The sequence below is a fragment of the Alosa pseudoharengus genome, unplaced genomic scaffold, assembly GCF_046254945.1.
Source record: "Alosa pseudoharengus isolate Yale_2024_CS ecotype anadromous, Long Island Sound unplaced genomic scaffold, YU_APseudo_1.1 YU_APseudo_1.1_scf_1, whole genome shotgun sequence".
Classification (NCBI taxonomy): Eukaryota; Metazoa; Chordata; class Actinopteri; order Clupeiformes; family Clupeidae; genus Alosa; species Alosa pseudoharengus.
In genome coordinates this window covers 33573244-33594178 of record NW_027468564.1, presented here as the reverse complement: position 1 = coordinate 33594178, position 20935 = coordinate 33573244, and the positions used below count along the sequence as shown (strand labels likewise).

At 40.2% G+C, this 20935-nt stretch overlaps 1 protein-coding gene across 4 annotated transcripts in view; it reads right to left on the bottom strand.

Annotated features, from left to right (window-relative positions):
* LOC143125921 (NACHT, LRR and PYD domains-containing protein 12-like) overlaps positions 1 to 20935 on the bottom strand; it is a 61406-nt gene that overhangs the window by 16333 nt on the left and 24138 nt on the right. For 2 of the 4 annotated variants that reach the window (XM_076287754.1, XM_076287772.1), the window contains 6 exons: positions 11585 to 11755; positions 11029 to 11181; positions 10714 to 10884; positions 9923 to 10093; positions 6332 to 6484; positions 6021 to 6191 (listed from right to left, as the gene is read on the bottom strand). In XM_076287754.1, the coding sequence (XP_076143869.1) occupies positions 6021 to 6191; positions 6332 to 6484; positions 9923 to 10093; positions 10714 to 10884; positions 11029 to 11181; positions 11585 to 11755 (990 nt within the window). The remainder of the gene's footprint in view (positions 1 to 6020; positions 6192 to 6331; positions 6485 to 9922; positions 10094 to 10713; positions 10885 to 11028; positions 11182 to 11584; positions 11756 to 20935) is intronic. The other 2 variants (XM_076287763.1, XM_076287782.1) reach the window with 1 other exon arrangement.

The following is a 20935-nucleotide window of genomic DNA, read 5'->3' as shown; positions in this document are numbered from 1 at the left end:
CTCTCAGACATAGCTACATGGATGAAGGCACCAGTGGCGGCTGGTGGTTAAAAAAAATAACGGAGGAAGGAATGTCTGCTTGTTTGACGTTAGTGGCAAATGTGAGGTTGTGATGGTGTTGGTGGCATATGTGAACAATAAAGTATGTAGGCCGCCTACCCAGACACATTTATAGCAGCAGTATGTACTATGTAGCATTTTAACTGGCAATGTTGTGCAATAAATGCTGTTCTGACATTCTCGGGGGGGCAATTCGTCCAGGGACAATGGACTTTGTAATATAATTTAAATATATAAGTCACTTTGGATAATAGTGCTAAATTAATAAATGTAAATGTAAATAAATGTAAATTTAGGTCTGGGAAGTCAGGGAAGATATGTAGGTCTAGTTATGAAATACTGTTTTCCAGATGTGCAAAATTACGGAAAGTCTGGAGGTTTTGCTCAGTGTAATACATTGGCAGAAAAGTCTATAATAATAAAAATAGACACTTGTTTTATAAAACCATGTAACTATTTACCATTAAAAATAGACCTTAAATGTTCTTATTTGTAACATGCTATTGTTTTTAAAGCCAAATCGCTATAATTTAAAGACAGGTTGTAATAGCTAAGTGGGAATTTATGAAAGCATACTCGGAAGGCAAATGTTATTGAAGACGTCATTAAAGGAATGCATCATGGTCTGAAACATTCATTAACAATGTTACCATCCAAAGATACATTTAGAACGGTGAAAACAAGAACATAACAACAAGAACCTTATTTAACAATTGTTTAGTTAAGGCATAACTTGAATGACTATAACAACGCATAACTATCCAAAAATGTTTTATCACCAAGTGAACTGTCCACGTATGTGACAGGCCAGCAGTAGGCTATGGCTGATTGTTTTCTGTGCTAACGTTACCAGTTAGCCATGAGTAGCCTATTTGTCTGACTATGTAGCATTCAGTAACCTACACTTACCATCTTGTTTTGGAATATGAATTTTTGGAGCTGTCTTCCTGCTTTGATAAACGTTATCAGTGTATTTGAATGTATAAAAGATTTGAGATTGTCCTCTGATTCCATTGTACTGTTTATTTCACGAGCAAAAAACAAGCTTTCCGTTCAACATAAGATTCGTAGTTTGACTGCAGATAACATTCTTGAACCGTTGCCGCTAAAAACAGCAACCCCTATTGCAATTGAAAATTACTGTACGGAGGAGCTTCCTCCCTTGGCCATTGAAAACGACGTGACTCACGAGCTGCTGGGGTCCGAGGCGTTTATAATGGACTTCAATGAGGGGCTTGAGGAGGAAGCTCCTCCATACAGTAATTTTCAATTGCGATAGGTGGTGCTGTTGGCATTTTGACCTAGGGGAACGATTTTGTTCATTCAAAGTGTTAAAAATAGTAATATTAACAGTAATTTATCAGATTAGTAATTCACTTTATATATTTTTTTTTTTTTCTCTGAAGTTTTACGGAGGGTGTTCCTCCCTTTCCTCAATGAAGGAGCCTCCTCTGGAAGGCACACCACCTCCAACTGAACCTCTCAAAGACTGAACTGCTGGTCCTCCCAGCTAAACCTACCATACACCACGACATCAACATCAAATTTGACTCCCTGTCTGTTTCACCTACCAGGACTGCAAGAAATCTAGGAGTTGTTCTCGACAACCAACTAACCTTCTCAGATTATGTTGCCTCAGTCGCCCGGTCATGCCGTTTCGCACTCTACAACATACGGAAAATCAGGACTTACTTAACTCAAGATGCTACTCAACTTCTGGTTCAGGCAATAGTGATCTCACGACTTGACTACTGTAACGCCCTCCTGACAGGTCTCCAAGCCTGCGCAGTGAAACCCCTTTCACTGACTGTCTGCGCGCCTGGTCTACAACCAACCCAAAAGGGCACGTTGCCCCGCTGCTCATCCAGCTACACTGGCTACCTATGGCGGCCCATATCAAATTCAAGGCTCTAACCCTTACCTACAAAGTAGTCTCCGGTTCTGCTCCCACCTACTTGAATGCCCTCATACAGACATACGCTACCTCCAGACCGCTGTGCTCCTCAGACGAACGATGTCTAGCTCTACCACCGGTACGGTCAGGCCAATCCAAACTTTTGTCATCTATTGTTCCTCGTTCCTCGTGGAACACACTGCCAGTTCCTACAAGGGCAGGGACATCCCTCTCCATTTTCAAAAAACTCCTGAAGACCCAGCTCTTTAGAGAACATCTCCTCTCATAGCACCACTTACAACAAGTCTTGCTGATACCAGCACTTACCAGCCGTCTTGAACTGACACTCAACTGTTTAAAAACAGCACTCACTGATGCACTTATTCTTACTGTACTCTACCATTTTTAAATTGTCCTAAAATTGTTGAGAGAATTGCTTTAAAACTTAAACTGTTACCATGTTGTTAGTCGCTTTGGTTAAAAATGCGTCAGCCAAATGTAATGTAATGTAATGCAATGTGTCATCCACTCCACAGCACTATTGTAAAGCAGAAGAGCCTGATCAGCTGGAGACTTCGCTCACTGCCTTGCACAACAGACAGACTGAGGAAGTCATTTGTCCCCAGGGCCATTGAACTGTTCAATGCTTCACTTAAAGGAAGAGGAGAGATAGACATCTCCGCATAGTCTGTCTGCCTCTTCACCTCCTCAATGTTTGGATACTGTCTGTCCACTAGCACACTTTTTACTACTGTCTTTCTGCCTCACTGTTTGCGTGCTATATTAGCACATATGCATAACCCCTCCCTCCATGCCACAGCTGAACTGTGGCCACACTTATACCTTTTCTTAATATAGTTATATATATATATATAGATATATAGACTTTATTCTTGCACTGTTGCACTGTTACTTACTCATTTGCACCATCACCATGACACTCACTCACACAGAGCACCATACCATACCTTACTATGCACAGAGAATCACAGTTCAGTCCCTGCCTCAGTCATTGCAAGCGCCTCTTGATTGATTAATCACCCACTATGTGGATACTGTTTTTAGAATTGATTTAATTTAGATTAAGTGTTATTTAGTATAATTTGTATTTTAGTATATTCTTTATCTTCTACAGGTAGTAATTGCCCAAAGTTGTCAAAGGACCTCATTACCCATACATCTACTGCAACTTAAGCATGTGACAACCCGCACTCTGTCGTTGTTTCAAAATCTAGAGCGAAATTAAACACTTATAGCATTCCTAAACAGCAACGATAGTCTGTAGAGTAGCCTTACGTTTGATGAAGGGATTTCCTTAATGTTAAATAATAATTTGGCCCTTGCTACTAAAACGATGCACAAATTATTAGCCAATTATTTTGTTCATATTCACCCAGACTTGTGGCATTATAGGTTTCTGCATATTAGGTCTACCGTTGGAACAAATTAAGCCCATGATATGTAGGCCTAGGCCTATTTTATTCTTGTAGGCTATATGAGAAAAGGCCAAGTGTCTTAAGCACGGTTTTATTTTATTTTGGTATTGTCTCACCTCAACAAGGTTACCGCTCCTTGAAAACAATCAGATATAACTCTATAAAATCTATAAAGTCTATAAAGTATTTTTATGTTATATTTGGCTGCTGTGTTTGACTGAAATGTAGACTATCCTTTTTTCATTTCAATACAGTATATGATATACACCTCAGTTTAGATAATAATATTCACAAATTTTTTTGCCTAATTGACAACCATGACCATGATAATTGATAATATAAAATTAATGTGCACCTTGAGCAAATTATAAAAAATCTTTCAGAATGCTTTCCATTCTTGAACTGCATCGAATTGCATCGAATCGAATCGCACTGAATCGTTTTTTATGAACATGTATCTTTTCTTGTATCGAATTGTGCCCATGTATCTAGATGCGAATCGTATCGTCTAGGGGTGTAAAGATTAACCGATACGTATCGGTATCCGTTTTTAACGCGTAAGATACGGCTACATCGATATGTGAAGCCCCGTATCGGAATAAAACTGAAATGAACTGGTCGTTATATCGATTTACTTGTTACAAATCGGTTCATAACCTTTTCTGCTCGCTCAGACTCTGATTTACGTTGCAAGCAGCGCGTTCATTCCGCTTCCTGTTTTGAAACTACACATGGCACGGATTTGTGGGTAATGAAGTTTGTTTTGGGCTACACTCATTGCCCAATGTCGTCAAAGGACTTCATTACCCATACATCTACCGCAACTTAAGCACGTGACAACTCGCACTCTGTCGGTGTTTGACAGTTTTTACTCTTTTGTTTGTCAAAATCCAGCGCAAAATTAAACACTTACTATAGCATTCCGAAAACGGCAACGATAGTCTGTAGAGTAGCCTTACGTTTGATGAAGGGATTTCCTTAATGCTAAAGAATAATTTGGCCCTTGCTGCTTAAACAATGTACAAATTATTATTAATTTGGACTTGAAACAAAATAGGCCCAGTTCATTGATATGTAGGCCTATTTTGTTGTAGGCAATGAGAAAATGCCAAGACTGTCCGCACCCTTTTATTTTATTTCGGTATTGTCTTACCTCAACAATAGGCTACAGCTCATTGAAAACAATCAGATATAACTCTATAAAATCTATAAAGTCTATAAAAATGTATTTTCATGTTGTATTTGGCTGCTTTGTTTGGCTGAAATGTAGACTATTCTTTTTTCATTTCAATACAGTATATGATACAAACCTCAGTTTAGATAATCATATTCACACATTTATTTTTGCCTAATTGACATGACCATGATAATTTATAATATAAAATTAATGTGCACCTTAAGCAAATGATAAAAAATATTTCAGAATGCTTTCCATTCTTCAACTGCATCGAATCGCATCGCATCGAATCATTTTCTATGAACATGTATCTTTTCTTGTATCGAATCGTGCCCCATGTATCTAGATGTGAATCGTATCGTCTTTTACATGAGAGATTCACACCCCTAGTATCGTCTTTTACATGAGAGATTCACACCCCTATCATATACATTTAATTCCTTTTTTTTGCTGTTAGTGAATGTGTGTGTGTTGCCTGTATGCTACTGAGACCTTGAATTTCCCCTGGGATCAATAAAGTATCTATCTATCTATCTATCTATCTATCTATCTAAAAACAAAAACTGAACTGCAGATTCACCTAACTACTTGGGCTGTCTGACCGAGTGGGTCAGAGTTTGGGCTGGCCATGGACGAGGTAAACCAGTGTCACCTGGTTTCAAGCATTCCAACAATAGTTCCATGCATACTTTCACATTTTGTTTTGCACACTTTCACATTTGTGAGTACCTAATAGGGGTAAGTGTTTATTTTTGATTGATGTGTTGTCACTCCCTAGTCAGTCTGTAGTGGGAAGTGTACGACTACAGTGACATTGCAAACCCAGCTGACCCTTGTTAATTTTGACAAGTCTCATCGAGAAACCTGGGAAAGTGTAACAGACTTTATTTTCGCAGAGATAGTCATCATATGATAAATACATTCATTACAAAACCATTTGTCCCTCAAAACAAATAATTTATGACTGTTTGTGCCCTTTCCAAAGTGAAAGTAATTATCTCCACTATTAATGTCTCAATTCTAGAACCCAAAAACAGTAGCATTAAGTATAAGTAAGTATAAGTATAAGTATAAGTATAAGTATAAGTATAAGTATAAGTATATATACTTTTTTGATCCCGTGAGGGAAATTTGGTCTCTGCATTTAACCCAATCGGTGAATTAGTGAAACACACTGCACACAGTGAACACACAGTGAGGTGAAGCACACACTAATCCCGGTGCAGTGAGCTGCCTGCTTCAACGGCGGCGCTCGGGGAGCAGTGAGGGGTTAGGTACCTTGCTCAAGGGCACTTCAGCCGCGGCCCACTGGTCGGGGCTCGAACCGGCAACCCTCCGGTTACAAGTCCAGAGTGCTAACCAGTGGGCCACGGCTGCCCATTATTACATGCCCAAAGTGAGAATGTATAAATAATGCATTTATGAACTCTGTGTTTTTCAGAGTATTACTGACCTCAGTCTCTCCAGTTGGCAGTTTGGATTTCTAAGACCAGAGAGCAGCTTCTCTTCTGATGTTTGCAGATCACAGCCACTCATGTCCAGCTCACTCAGTTGAGACATATATGACTGCAGAACTGGGGCCACAATCTCAGAGGAGCTGTATTTGAGTTTACACCTGGTAAGTCTACAACAAAAGACGGGAACACTATAAGCAACATGTCCACTATATGTCTTTCACATTTCCAAATATGAAATAAAGGGGTTGGCTGTTAATTAGATGAAAATATAAATACCACCCTCTGTCCACTGTGCAAAAATACAGACCTCACTTCACAGTCTTGATTCAGTGGCTGATGGAGCAGTTCTCCTCCACAGTCCTCAAGCTCACTGTCACTCATGTCCAGCTCTCTTAGGTGGGGGTTTGCCCCCTGGTGAGCCAAGGCCGAAAATCCTCCCCTCAGTTTACAGCCAACAAGTCTGTTAAAAGATAAACCACGTAACAGGCAGTCATCAATACTGAAGTCAGAGAGGACATCATCAACCGTTGTTTATTCAGGGAAAATTGACTGAGCATTAAGCTCTTTTACAGCAATGCCCTGAGTTTACAAACAAAAACAATTTTTGCTGGACGGTAGCGGCGTGACTCGCCAGCCTACCCAAACCTAGCACAGACAGACGAACAAACTAATAAAATAAACTAATAAAAGAAATACAAAATAAATATGACATAACGGTAAACAAAGAAATAGGCTTAGCAACACATGGGCATTGGGCAGTGATGAGGACTCGTGTTATGTGGAAAACACACAACATAAAACATGGTGCTCATAAACGGTCAATAAGTTAGAGCGCTTCGGAAGCACAGGTCAGCTGTCTTCCACAGTTTCTCCAGGCAGACGCTGAAAAGTCAGGCCGCAGATCAGTTAGGCTGTCTTCAGGGCTCCGGAGGTGCCTGATGCAGTCCGTAAGGCTATCGATGTTTAATACTGACAGCAAGGCAGAACGCAATGAAAATAGCAACTTACTCTATCTCAAAGAGTACAAACAAAAAAATAAAACAAAACAGTACATAACTAGAGATGCACCGATATGGAATTTTAGGGCCGATAACGATAACCGATATTTATTGGTTTGTTGTGGCCGATACCGATACGATAACCGATAATATTACTCTTGAAAAAAAATTGTGAAAAGTGATTTGGGGAAAGCATTTAATAAGCATACTTTTATTGCAGTAATTTTACCTACCACCAAATGATGGACAGAACTCATAATAGTCCTCAATAGTATGACAGTCAACAACATAACAGTAGCCAGCCTAGCCCTACAGTATGTGTGGCTCCTTTAAGTGAACCTGACGTCAGTGAATTGCGAGTGAGTGGCTAGAGAGTTTGAATCGTTTTCATTTAGGACTAAACGCTCATAAACGGCTCAGCCTGGAATAAGCTACAGTATAGCGACCAAATCAGAGTTTGTGAGGGAAACTTAGGTTTAGTTTCAACTGCGGGTAACTGAATAAAGCTGCAACTCCTCAGACTGTATCTTATGTCCGTCTACTCTGTTGCGCACAACCTGCTGCAGCAGAAATGAAAGGAGTTAGCCCCGAAGGTTTTAATAACTTATTATGATGACCTGTCTGGAACTGAAGCACGAATGGTTAGCATATTTCTAGGTATTAATACAAAACCCAAGCTAAAGTAATGCAAATATAATACTAAAACACAACTTAGAACTAGGCCTACTTATGTACTCGTCCCACTAACGAGTTTGTTTATTTGTTTCCCCGACCAGCGCGGTGCAAAGTGCAAACACACCAGCACAAGACGGCTTTAGATAGGGCTGAGCTCCGCTCTGTTAAGGTTAAATGGCGGATCATTCACGAGAGGATTTTGAGATGCACAGATTCTCAAATGAACGCATATCCACAGATTTTGTTAGAGTGGTGAAATACATTCACACTGCTGACATTATATTGAGGAAAAAGTATAGCCAACCAAGCTCAAGTAGCTCAGTGTAGCCAGACGGACCTTACGTAGGCCTAAATTAGGACTTTAAAAAATATCGGCGCAAATTATCGGCCAGAATTCTGTTATCTGACCGATAATAATATTTTCATTTTTTCACTTATCGGCTAATAATATATCGGCCGCCGATATATCGTGCATCCCTATACATAACTTAAAAAAATATGAAAAAAAAAGACATGTCAATTTAAGTTTAAATGCAACACAGCGATTTTGTTGTAGGCCTACATAGACTATTATAAAAGATAATGAATTTTCAAACCTGTACCAAAACACATTTTCATTCAAACATCAAGTCTGCCTCAAAATACAACAGAGAAATCATGAACTCAAAATTTTATTGTGGGGAAAAAAAACAATGACGGCGTAACAGTGCAAATCAGACCTTTCAGAATAAGGATAATAGCCTAACGCTAATAACAAGCCTTGCCAAAATTATGGGTCATTAAGTAAGAATACAAAATAATTGTTAGATTAAGTAGATTATGTTAAAACGACATCGGACATTAGGCCGAACGTGAGAAACACCAAACTCTCTTCTACACACTTTGCAGAATGCTTTCATCTCGTCGCTTAAGGCTTTGTCAATCCACGGGTACCTCCCCACCCACTCCTCCCGGTACCTGCATAGACGCTTTTGCTTTTTAGCGGCGTGTTGGGGTTCCGGTACATCAGCCATGTCAAGGAATGAATGAAAATTAGCTAAAATCAGTGCATATTCGCGCCTAATTATAGAACGTCAAAAAAGAATCAAAGTAGCCGAGGCTGCATCCAGACACTTAGCTGCCGTCGGGGGCTGCATGCAGTCGACTCAATCTCTCTACGGACAGTTTTTAATGTTTATCAGAAAATAACTACTCTTTATTCTGATTGAGTATAATTTTCGGGACAATTAGGGCCGGATTCGGGAATCGGGATAAACGCTTAGATTTCGGGACTGTCCCGAATTGCTCAGGACGTCTGGTCACCCTAGGCTACACACAGATTTAAGTTACAACACTGTTTACAGCTCTTCGACTCACGGTAAAATGTCATTTTTGGTACATAGCCTAAATACACTTATGGGTGCTTGTGTTTAGCGATATAGCAGATCTAAAGTCCTCAGGGAGACAACCTACACTCTGATTTTATTAAGAGGATAAGTGGACTCAGTTAGCAGTTAGGGGCATTGTTTTTTATGATTCCCGAAACCCCATTCAATTGTGCATAGGGATTTTTTCTTACGAACCGGAACATGCAAAAATGGTAATGAACGCTTACAAATTGACGGTAGCGTCTATCTCACTCTTGGTGAGTGACTCAGTTACGTTGTTTAAGTAGCTTAATTGTTTAAAACTATTTAATTGTTATCGATAGCAAGTCACACATGTCTAGGCCATCATAGGCTAACAGTAAAAAAAACTGCATTGTGTGACAAAACTGCAGGTTTTTTTCTGCAGTAGGCTACTGCAATATTTTTGTGCCCAAAATATTGCATTGTGCAGTACAATGTAGGCCTGTGTTGTCAGTCAGGGTCGACTGATTGGTCTTTTGTTATTTGCACAGCTTTATCAGAGCAGCTGTGGCCTACTATGGCTGTTGGTATTGGTAGGCCTATGTTACTGTTTACACTTTTTTGCACAGCTGTGTTAGAGCAGTCTGAAATCATTCTAATTAAAGCTGGTTGTGTTGTCATAATTGTCATGTTGAGTAAATACGAAACACTTGGCTCTTTCTGTTTAAAATATTGATATCGCCAATCAGCCCCAAAATATTGGGATATCAGTTTTGGTCTATATTATATACTATACTAGTAAAACTAATCTAACATTTCTGGAGCCCTGAAGAATAAAGCAATGCTGTCTACTTTCAACTGTGTGTTTCTGTTAACACAGTCTACAATATTACTGACCTCAGTTTCTCCAGTTTGCAGTTTGGACTCTGAAGAGCAGAGACCAGATCTTCTCCTGACATCTGCAGGTCATTTTGACTCAAGTCCAGCTCTCTTAAGTGGGAGTTTGCAGACTGCAGAGCTGAGGCCACAATCTCACAGGACTTCTCTGTTAACCTACAGTCAGCAAGTCTGCAAGAGAGGAAAAAGAGGATAATGTCATTATGACATTAAAAATGCAATGTCTCATGTGACTCTTGCCACTGCCTGAGTCACATGAGATGGTGCTCCATCCATCCAATTGATGTTTCTGTTAGGTACTGTACATAAATGCCTTCAGTACATTCTGTGTAAAGGCAAATAACCAGTTTGGCAGAAGGGAAAGCAGAGAGAGAGATACTTCTTTTGAAGTAAAATGTTGATTGTGAATACATTTTGGAGGACAGTATCTCTGCATGCCATCGGATCCCACTCCTATTAGTTTACATCCATCAGGTCTATAGGTAATGCAATCTGATTGATTACACTTGATTTTGTATACACCACTGTTAAGTGGAGGAAAGGGAATAATGTGTATCAATGCAAGTGTGAAAGTAGTAGAAGTCACTAAAGAGCATACAGTGTTCTTGTCAGTTTATGACCAGCAGGTTAGTGACCTTTCTATGGCTTACTATTTCCTTTCAAAGACGAAACACAAATTGAGAAAGACAGTATGCAAATGATATGTAGTATAGCTTAGATACTGCCCAGCTTACTTGCAAATTCCTAACAATCATACCAACCTCTTAAAAATCTTTCAGAATATTACTGACCTTAGTTTCTCCAGTTGGCAGTTTGGGTTTCTAAGACCAGAGAGCAGCTTCTCTTCTGATCTTTGCAGATCACAACCACTCATGTCCAACTCACTCAGTTGAGAAATATATGACTGCAGAACTGAGGCCACAACCTCAGAGGATCTGTATTTGAGTCTACACCTTGTAAGTCTACAGTGACAGGGAAACATTATGAGTAACATATCCTCTATACCCCTTCAATTCTCAAATATTAAATGGTAAATAAAGATGTTAGCTGTTTATTACATAAAACAAAGAGCACCAGTCTCTTTGCACTGTGCAAAAAATACAGACCTCACTTCACAGTCTTGATTCAGTGGTTGGTGGAGCAGTTCTCCTCCACAGTCATGAAGCTCACTGTCACTCATGTCCAGCTTTCTTAGGTGTGAGCTTGCCCCCTGGTGAGCCAACGCCAAAAATCTTCCTCTCAATTTACAGCCAACAAGTCTGTTAAAACACAAGCCATGTAAAAGACATCATAGATCATAGAACATAGAATCATACGAATGTAATCAATTTAAGAGCAGGGCCCCGAGGAGCAACCAGAAGTCTGCTCAATGTGACTAAAAGTTTTCAGTGGTCGAACCAATGCGCCTAACATTTAGCTGTCGGAGGTTAGTGGCTTGTCAATATCGACAACTTAGAGGCCCGTACCTCTACCTCTGACCCCTGACCTTTTATTGCCGTGCTGTGAAAAATGTGGGTGCACTTAAATTGTGTGCCGGTACACCTAAATGAAGAAGCTAGGTGCACCATTGCAACCATTCAAAAAAGTCTGGAGCACTGAAGTGTAAAGCAATGCTGTTATGGTGTGGTTAAGAATACTTTCACAGTCCCCAATATTACTGACCTCAGTTTTTCCAGTTTGCAGTTTGGACTCTGTAGAGCAGAGGGTATTTTTTCTCCTGACTCCTGCAGGTCATTCTGAGTCAGGTCCAGCTCTCGTAAGGGGGAGTTTGCAGACTGCAGAGCTGAGGCCACAATCTCACAAGACTTCTTTGTTAGCTTACAGTCAGTAAGTCTGCAAGAGAGACAAACGAGTATAAAAAGGTAATGACTGAAATAAAACACATAGGGAAATTGAGCCATGATTACCGTAAAATTTTAAATAATAGCCGAGTCCCAAATAGACGCCTGTCTCTTTTAAACGCCTGGTGTGGCTACAGGTTTGGGTTAAAGACTGGTCTCCAGTAGAGGCCTGGTCTGTTTTTTAGTTTCGGGTTGTATTTAATCTTCTAAAACCCGTCAGATTGTCTGTTTAAAGATTCGCAATGACACGAAACCGTTACAGAAAGGAGGTTACAGCAGTGTGAATTAGATGTTGCACGTCGTTGCAAGCCGTCGCAAAGCATTCACCTTGTCTGGTCACAGTTGCAAGGTTTTAGAATGTTGCATCAAGTTGCTGCTTATCTCGTCGCGAATCTTGGGTGTGATTTGGGCTTAAGTATGGCGCAGACTCCGCACGTGATTATGGCATTAAAAGACTGCGGTGAAAAGCTAGAGTTCCAAATTGTATAGCTTTTTTTTTCAATATGAACTATGCCTATATGTCCGACTTTGTCATCGTTCAATTCATCCCGTGTTTAAAATTTGCGGAAAGGACGATGGTAAGCGTGTTTTTATGCTGGCAACAAAACCAGAACGGTTCGCGAACGTTATTCTTTATTCTAAATGCCATGGCGATACAGAGAAAGAAGTCAGAAAAGGAATTTACCTTAGACTAGGCTATATCAGAGCCCGTCTACGGACATTCTCTGGCTATATACTGAAATAGGTTAATGATGTAAAGTCAAGTGCGGGACTGGTGTGTGCACGCACAGTTTTAATTGATGAGTCGGAGTGGCAAGTGCTGCGCATAGTTGCAGTGGAATGTGGCTGCCCAGGGCATTATAAAACTTCTCACTCTTAGACCTACTCATACACGGCGGTGAAATGGCGTATTTAGCTGTCTATATTCAAATCATATGCTGGGGGAGAAATCGTCGGACATCCATGATTATTTTGTTATTCAGCACCCCTGGTCAAAAATATGTTCCCGCGCGCCTGGAAGTATGATTTGAATGTAGACTGTTGTCAAATTTGGCAAATACAAAACGGGAGAAACAATATGGTTCATGCTCTCTCATGCTGTTTCATTCGTGCCGAAAAGGAGGGAGAATTAAACATTAAGCACGTTCCACTTTTGCATAAATAATTCCTGAACGGTTTTGGTCAGGGCTGATAATGCAACTGTATTTGACAAAGGACCGATATAGGCTATTTGCTAGTGACAAAATATGAGCTTTCAGTGTGATACGATCTCTTTGTAAATTACGGAATTAAAACGTGTTTCATCTGTTCTGGCTATCCATGCTATTTGGATCTTACTGTATCTCACTCAATGAACAACATCTCAACACTAAATGAATGATGATCTGTAATTGTCATCAGATAGCCTAGTCATAGACATTCAGTGTGTTTGAAATAATTAATTCGATAATATTTTCCATCTTTGCAGAGGAAAAGTTTTGTGTAAAGGGAATTAAAGGCCTGTCTCATATAGACGCCTGTCTCTAATACTAGCCGGTGCAGTTTGGCGATTTGGGAAAATAAAAGCCCGGGCTATTATTTGGAGTTTTACGGTATTTACTGCAGTAGACCAGCCATCACTGTATGAAACATTACAAAAACATGAAACATGACATATTACATAGAACTATAAATCATCTGATCATCTAATATTTACAGATATCTAGGCTATATTTAACATTTATTTTATATTTGGCCTGTTATGAAATCATGTATTGAACAATTTAAGCACAGCTCAGCTTTAATAAACTCAAATAGCCTAGATGCATGCTTAGCATTTTGTGATCATTAAGGCTACTTTCACAAACTCTTTAGTCAGCTGTCCTCTGATTTACCAATAGCTAGGCGATATTTACATTTATTTTGTATTTGGCCCGTTATGAAATCATGTGGAACAATTTAAACACATTGTAAAACTTAAAGCCCAAATTCGGAGACATCCATGCATGTCAGAAATGTACTGCAAATTCAAAACTGGATTACTCTGGAACGGCTAACTGTACAGGGGACTGCTTTACACCTTTGTGTTCTGATATTTGGTTTGTCTTGTGTTAAAAGAAGGGTTCGTGAAGTATTCCACCGAGATGATTGGGTAGGGAGATCATGGACGCAAAACCTTCAGTAGAATGCATGATTAAATGGAATTATATTATTTACTTTTCTCGCGAACCGTGCAATTATCACACAGCAATTATCGGCTAACGTCGTTTAAAAGCTGAGAAAAAGCTCTTTCATTTGATACTTGTGATGTCTGTGTGATGAGTAGGCTACTTCGCGAGTAGTTCAACTGAGAAGAATGGGTGAATTTGGACGCACTTTCTTTCTTGCGCTTTCTCCACTGCATAAAAGACTAAATTAATTTGCGCTGTGAATGCTAAGATTATTTTGACAGGCCACAGGCTAAATAAAAATAGCTATTAATCGGACGCAAAGCAGAATATTGAAAGAAGGTGGCATCAAGGCCACCGTGGCCTGTAAACCTCTGATTTTGAAAGGGGCATCACGGTCAACGCAAGGGGCTACGACGGCCATGGCCGTCGTGAAATTCCTACCCTGACACTTAGGCATGTCTTTAATGTGGTGTGTAGGTCTAATTGAGTGCACATTGGTGATGAGTAGGTGTAATTGAGTGCCTGTCACTTTAAGAAAATACATGAGAGTAATTGGCCTCCCTTCAGCCGGACGGTTTTAGGCTAGTCGCTAGTGAATAAAAGTTGTGCATAGTGCATAAGGATATGTGGATGCAATTCATTATGTTTTCTATGTCATTAGATAAAATGAATGTTCAAAAAACTAACAAGTTGAAGACAATCTTTCTGGGATCCAAGTGTTGACGTGACCCGAGCTAGCAGGATAGTTACCAAGGAGCTCTTTCCAGATGTAAAAGTTTGCCATGGTTGCGTAGCCCATTTGCGTAAGTGCAAAGTGGTTCTCTCTCTCTCTCTCTCTCTCTCTCTCTCTCTCCTCTCTCTGTGTGTGTGTGTGTGTGCGTCTGCATGAGGCTATGTTCAATTCAACTCTGTAGTTGATCCGTCCGGTCAATAGCACCGCAGATTATATTAACGTCATCAGACAGGCTGTAAAAGTGTATGCGGGAATTTCTCGCATTATGATGGCTAGAGTTGCTGGACTTGAACAAATTATGCGCAATACCCGCAATCCCGCACTGAAATTTAAGCCCTGGAATTATCAGCTGAGGTAACGCTAATGGGTTTGAAATCTATTTCTCCGAGCTCGGTCTGTGGTTCCAGTGTTTCCCTAGAAATTTTTCCAGCAGCGGTGCTGTTAATCGTAGGAAGCCCCCCCCCCCGCAAAAAAAGATATTTTTTTTTAAAAATGACTCCTTAAATGGTGACTTCTGGTGGATTTTGTGAAAGAAATGGACAGATTGAGTTACAGTTGCAATACTTGAACAGGATTATTCATGTTTTTCTTTCACCTTTTTCATTTACATTATTAGCAATTAGCCACTGTACAACTGTACACTGTAGGCCACTGTACAAACTATTACTATTTAGAATATACAGTGCTGTGCATAAGTTAAGACATGTATTTATATAATAACATTTGTCCTATTTTTTTAAAATTAAGACCAAAAGGCAAAATATGTTTTGTATTCCTCCCTTTAGTCAATTTCAGCATGGGTGTCTTAACTTTTGCAAAGCACTGTATAAACTATATAGACTTCTCTTTCATGTCATTACACTGTATTGGTGCTGTGCAAGTCGAATTGAGTGCCTGTCACTTTAATGCTGTGACGGCTTGCTTGATTCTCACGGTTTTAAGCTAACTTAGTAGCGTTGTGCATGGCGCATAAGAATATGTGGATGAAATTATGTTATGTTTCCCATGTCATTTGGTAAAATAAATGCTCAAAAACTCGAAGAAAATCTATCTTGGATTATAGCAGATAAGTGTCTTGTATCATATCTATAATTTTGGTGAGCTCTACAGGAATTACAAACTATCTCAGATGTAAATGGTTGCGTATCCTATTACTCAAATTCAATTAAACCCACCAATAGGCTAGCTAGACCTTAGTTTCACAGCCTAGGTATGTTAGCAACACGGCTTGAAAGCATTACCTGTATCACAAACAAAAACGAAACAATGCGTGGAATTTATCTGGGAATAGGCTACTGAAGGAAGGTAGGGGCGAGCTATCTCGCTGGCGTGTTTAATTTGGTTCCTTGGTTAACATAATGTAGGCTACGTTTTTTTGCACAAAATTGAGTCTGCTAATAAACTTAAACATAAACACAAACAAGCGTGATCTCCTGTGGAATCCTGACTGCGCCTTCAACGTTAGCCTACTATTGACATGAAACCTGAACGAACGGCAGCTGTTCCTGAGTGTTCACTTGCGTCTATTTTTTTTTTTAATTTTAAATTTTAAAAAAATATTTTATTTTTAAATAACTTTTTTGCAGTGGCGCTTGATTTCCAGGAGCGGCGCTGCGCCGCTGATGAATACATTGTAGGGGAAACACTGGGTTCTCTGCATCTATGAAAATTCATTAACAGCAATCGGTAAGGGTAGACTTAAAAGATGAAAGTGTTGCGGTGAATTAAGTGTTGTTTTTGTCTCTTGCAGGAGAAGAACCTGATTTTTGGGGGAACATTTTCTAACAGAATTTTTTCATCATTCAGACTTTTTTAAATATTCAATAAAATGAAATGAAAATATTTCTGGCATCTTTCTTGTGTCTTTTTTGATCTAATTATGACCGCTGCGCAGCGAAGCATAACATATAGGTTTTGTCAGATTTTTTTTCTTTTTTTTTTTCGCATGGCCAATTTTCCGTCAAGGATTCCCGGGACACTGAAAGACCGGGGTACACAAAACTTGGTGGGCATGTAGCCCCACATGGATAGCATGGAACCATCGTTTTTCGTTTTGATCTGTAGCCCCCCCGCTGGACTGGACCCCCCGATAGGAGGGTAGGGCAGACACAGTTTTCTGTGAATATCTCGAGAGCCATAGGGTTTAGGAGGACCACCTTTTTTTAGTATGTTGATCTTAAGGGGCCATGTCAAGCCATTCCATAACCTCATTTCATGTATAGCACCACCTAGTTAAAAACAAAAAAGTAAAAATGAGGTGTTGTAATCACAGGTATCTGTGACCTAACATGGTCGAAACTGCACAAAATTGGAAGTACAGGATCATTATGACACCCTCTGAATGCACGCCAAGTTTCGTGGAATTCCGTTCATGGGGGGCCATACAATAAATTAATTTATGTTACTGTACACCAACTGGCCTGTAGGTGGCCGGACACAGTTTTCTGTGAATATCTCGAGAACCGTAGGGCCTAGGAGGACCACCTTTTTTTGTATGTTGGTCTTAAGACACCATGTCAACCCATCCCATTTTATTTCATGTATAGCGCCACCTAGTTAAAAATTAAAAAGCAAAAAATTAGGTGTTTTAATCACAATATCTCTGACTGACATGGTCAAAACTGCACGAAATTGAAAGTGTAGGATCAATATGACACCCTCCGAATGCATGCCAAGTTTCGTGGACTTTCGTTCATGGGGGGCCATAAAATAAATTAATTTATGTGTACATTTCGTGACCGTACACCGAGTTTTCTGTGAATATCTTGAGAACTGTAGGGCCTAGGATGACCAATATTTTGCGCATGTTTGCCTCCAGGGGTCATGTAAACCCATTCCATATGCACACATGTGCATAAACAGATACACATGCACACACATACATTCACAGTAGACATATGTACGCATGCATGCACATGCACACATACAGGCACATACACAGGCAAACACACAAGCACATGCACACACACACCCACCCACCCACACACACAAACATAAACATGTACACGCACACATGCACACAATTCAAGAATTTCTCAGAATTATGAACAGGCAAGATGGGGGTGGGGTTGTATAAAATGTATTTTACATGTGAAATCTATGAACTAATCATGTTTTGGTACTTGTTGTCTAGCAGATACCAGTGAGAATTGTGCATAATGCAATTCAGTGAGACAGTTAGAATCATATATGCCTTTCAGCGTGACTTATTTTTGTGCAAAAAATGTGCTGGACTGGGCGGCGGTCATATTTTGTAGCGCTGTGCGGTACATCTAGTTCATTCATAGCCTAGTGTAAAATGTGTAATCTCAAGTTCCGACCTAAATAAATAAAGGTCGTATAAGCCGGGGGTGGGCATAGCTTTTATGAGTCGTTGAAACATTGGCTCATTGTCGTTTTCGATGATTTGTCGACATCCCGGCGATGTCTTGCCAATGAGCAAACGCTTCCTAGGCGATGTCTTTTAGACTGTAACGGCATTCAACGGCCCGACATCGTAAGATTTATGTGTGCCGTCTGGGTAATTGTAAAGGGCATGAATAAAAACGCAAAAAACGTCCTTTTCCGAACCCAAAATTTAAATAAGAATTTTATCTTAACGAAACAACTCAAAAATATCAGAGTGGGATAGGTTGGGATATTGTATAAATTTCACTTAAATTGCAACCGCAACATGCCTGATTGCCTTTCAAACGACAACGAAAAATATATCTAAGCACTTTTTGCGTTTGAATGTAGCACGAAAAAAAATTTAAACAGCTGGACAAATGATTTAGCTAATTTATCATAGCCTGTAGGCCTACACCAGCCATTGTTGAACATTTACCTGTACAGGACATTGAGAGTAGCCCAGCCTAACAAGCAGATGTTGCAAAAGACATCAAAAGACGCAATTATCAGAAATAAATAATGTAATCTGCATCGCTTTATTTAACAAACTGCAAGCAACAAGAGGATTGAGTTTGCTGTGAGGCCAAACCCAAGAGCAGAGCCTATCTGTTAAGGCAGTCGATAGGCTATATGGTAACGAGCTGTGGAAAGACGTTAGAATGCGCTGGGCACTCTTTCTACAGCCGTACAGACTTGTCATTCGGCACATCCGTGGCCGGGAAAATGTAATGGCTTCCGCCCTTTCTCGAGCCCCGGAGGGGTTGGAATGAATGTGTATATCTGTCTGTATGTCTGTCTGTCTCATGTCTTGTTCTGTTTCAGGTCTCCTGTGTGTCCAGGCGCCGGATATATGGGAGGGTGGGGACTGTAATAAGGTCATGAGCGACACTGTGGACGGGTTGGCTGTTGGTTCAGTGTGAATGTACAGCCTGTGTGGGTGTTCACTTAGGCCTATGAGTGTGCACAGTTTGTTTTTTGTGTTTGTGTTTGTTAGCTATAGAATAGATTGTGGTGATGGGGTTTAGAAAAGTTTTTTCCAGAATCCCATGATATGGGCTCCTGTCTTTTGGGGGGGAGTGATGTGATGCCCCGGCTTTGCCGTGCCGTGAGGTGTCACGCCTTTTCCTCCCTTTGCCTTTATGGTACCTCTGAGCACTAGGCATATTGTTCCTGTTTGTCATGTCTGTCTTTCGACCTGCAGGAGGAGCTGGAGGGTTCAGTGGTCTCTTGTTAATGAGGGGCGTGGCTCCGTGTCAATAGACTCCAGAATAAAGCCTGTGTCCTGTGGCCTCATTCGGCCTCTCTGTCCTGTTCTGGCTTGACGCTGCTGAGAGCTGGCTGCGGCTGTTCAGATTGCCTTTTCTTTATGCACTACACATAGCCTACACATTGCTGATGCGCATGACACTTTATGTTATCTTTTGTTGCTCCTCACTTACTGACTTATGTACACATTTGTAAATAAATTTATGATTATTATTTAAACGTTATCCGACGGTGTCAGTCTCCCTATGTCCATTCCCTTTTGAGCCAAGGTGTTTGTGACAATGCTTTCTGAATAGCACAAATGTTCTTCCCAATCGTTTTCATAAAATAGTTTTCTGTCTTTGACTTAGCCTAAGTCTTATAATTGGGGGGCAAGCAGCGAAGCTGCGCGGCAACCCATAGTGATTCTACCTTTTCTTATTGGGGGCCAAGCAGTGAAGCTGCGCGGCAACCCATAGTGATTCTACCTTTTCTTATTGGGGGCCAAGCAGCGAAGCTGCGCGGCAACCCATAGTGATTCTATGAGTGCTTTCTTTCGTGCTATTGGAGCACGTAGGGCTACAAACATAACCTAAAAAAAATATTTAACTCACCCCTGTCAACTTTCACATTTGATGAGTATTTCACATTTAATCTAAATCTTAAGCTAATGAACAATATAGCCTAAAGTGCGCTTTGTTTTGTGCGATTCAAATAGCCTACCATCGGCACCTTTAAATAGGCTATGGAACCTGATAACTTCTGCATTTTTCTTTAACATTTCGCATTAGGGCTAAATCTTACAACAACGAACCATAGCCCAAAGCTTGCTGCATCAGACCATTACAAAATAGACCTATTAATATTACAAGAAGAAAATACAACCTGAGCATCACAAACAATAGCTATATGTAGGCCTATGCTGGCAACGCTCCAACTACAAGATGCATCGAAGAACTCAAAGTCGCAGTAATGACGTAATGGTCAAAGATCGTAGGCTATCGTTGACTAAAACACATATTTGTGATGTGGTAATGTTAATTTAGACATACAAATATTGCACATATTTTTAATTTATGTTTTATTTCAGCAAACTAAAATACTGTTTTGGTTCTCATCCGTTACCCACCCGCAAGGAGTTCCTTATCCGCCCGCACCCCTGCCCGTGAATTTTAGGAATGTCACAATCCACCCGTTTGAGCAACTTTTAAGTGGGTACCCGACCCGTTGCATGACTCTGATGTGAAGGATTCCCATAGGTCTTGGCGACCCATTACTCTACTCAGAGAACCAAGGTATCCGTAACCGTTTTCTTTCTTCCGACATTAGTAAGTTTGTTATGATAAAAAGCAATTTGTATCAATTGTATATGCCCCCAGGGACCTAGAAACACATCTGTCTGCAAAGACCCGTACCTCTGCCTCTGACTCCCGACCTATTATTGCTGTGCTGTGGAAAATGTGTGCGCACTTAAATTATGTGCTGGTACACCTAAATGAAGTTACGTGCACATCGTTCAATTTATCCCTTTTGTTTCAAATTTGCAGATAGGCCGATGGTAAGCTTGTTTTTATGCTGGCAAAACAAAAGGGTTCACAAACGTTATTCTTTATTGTAAATGTGTACCGGCATGGCGATAAAGAGAAAGAAGTAG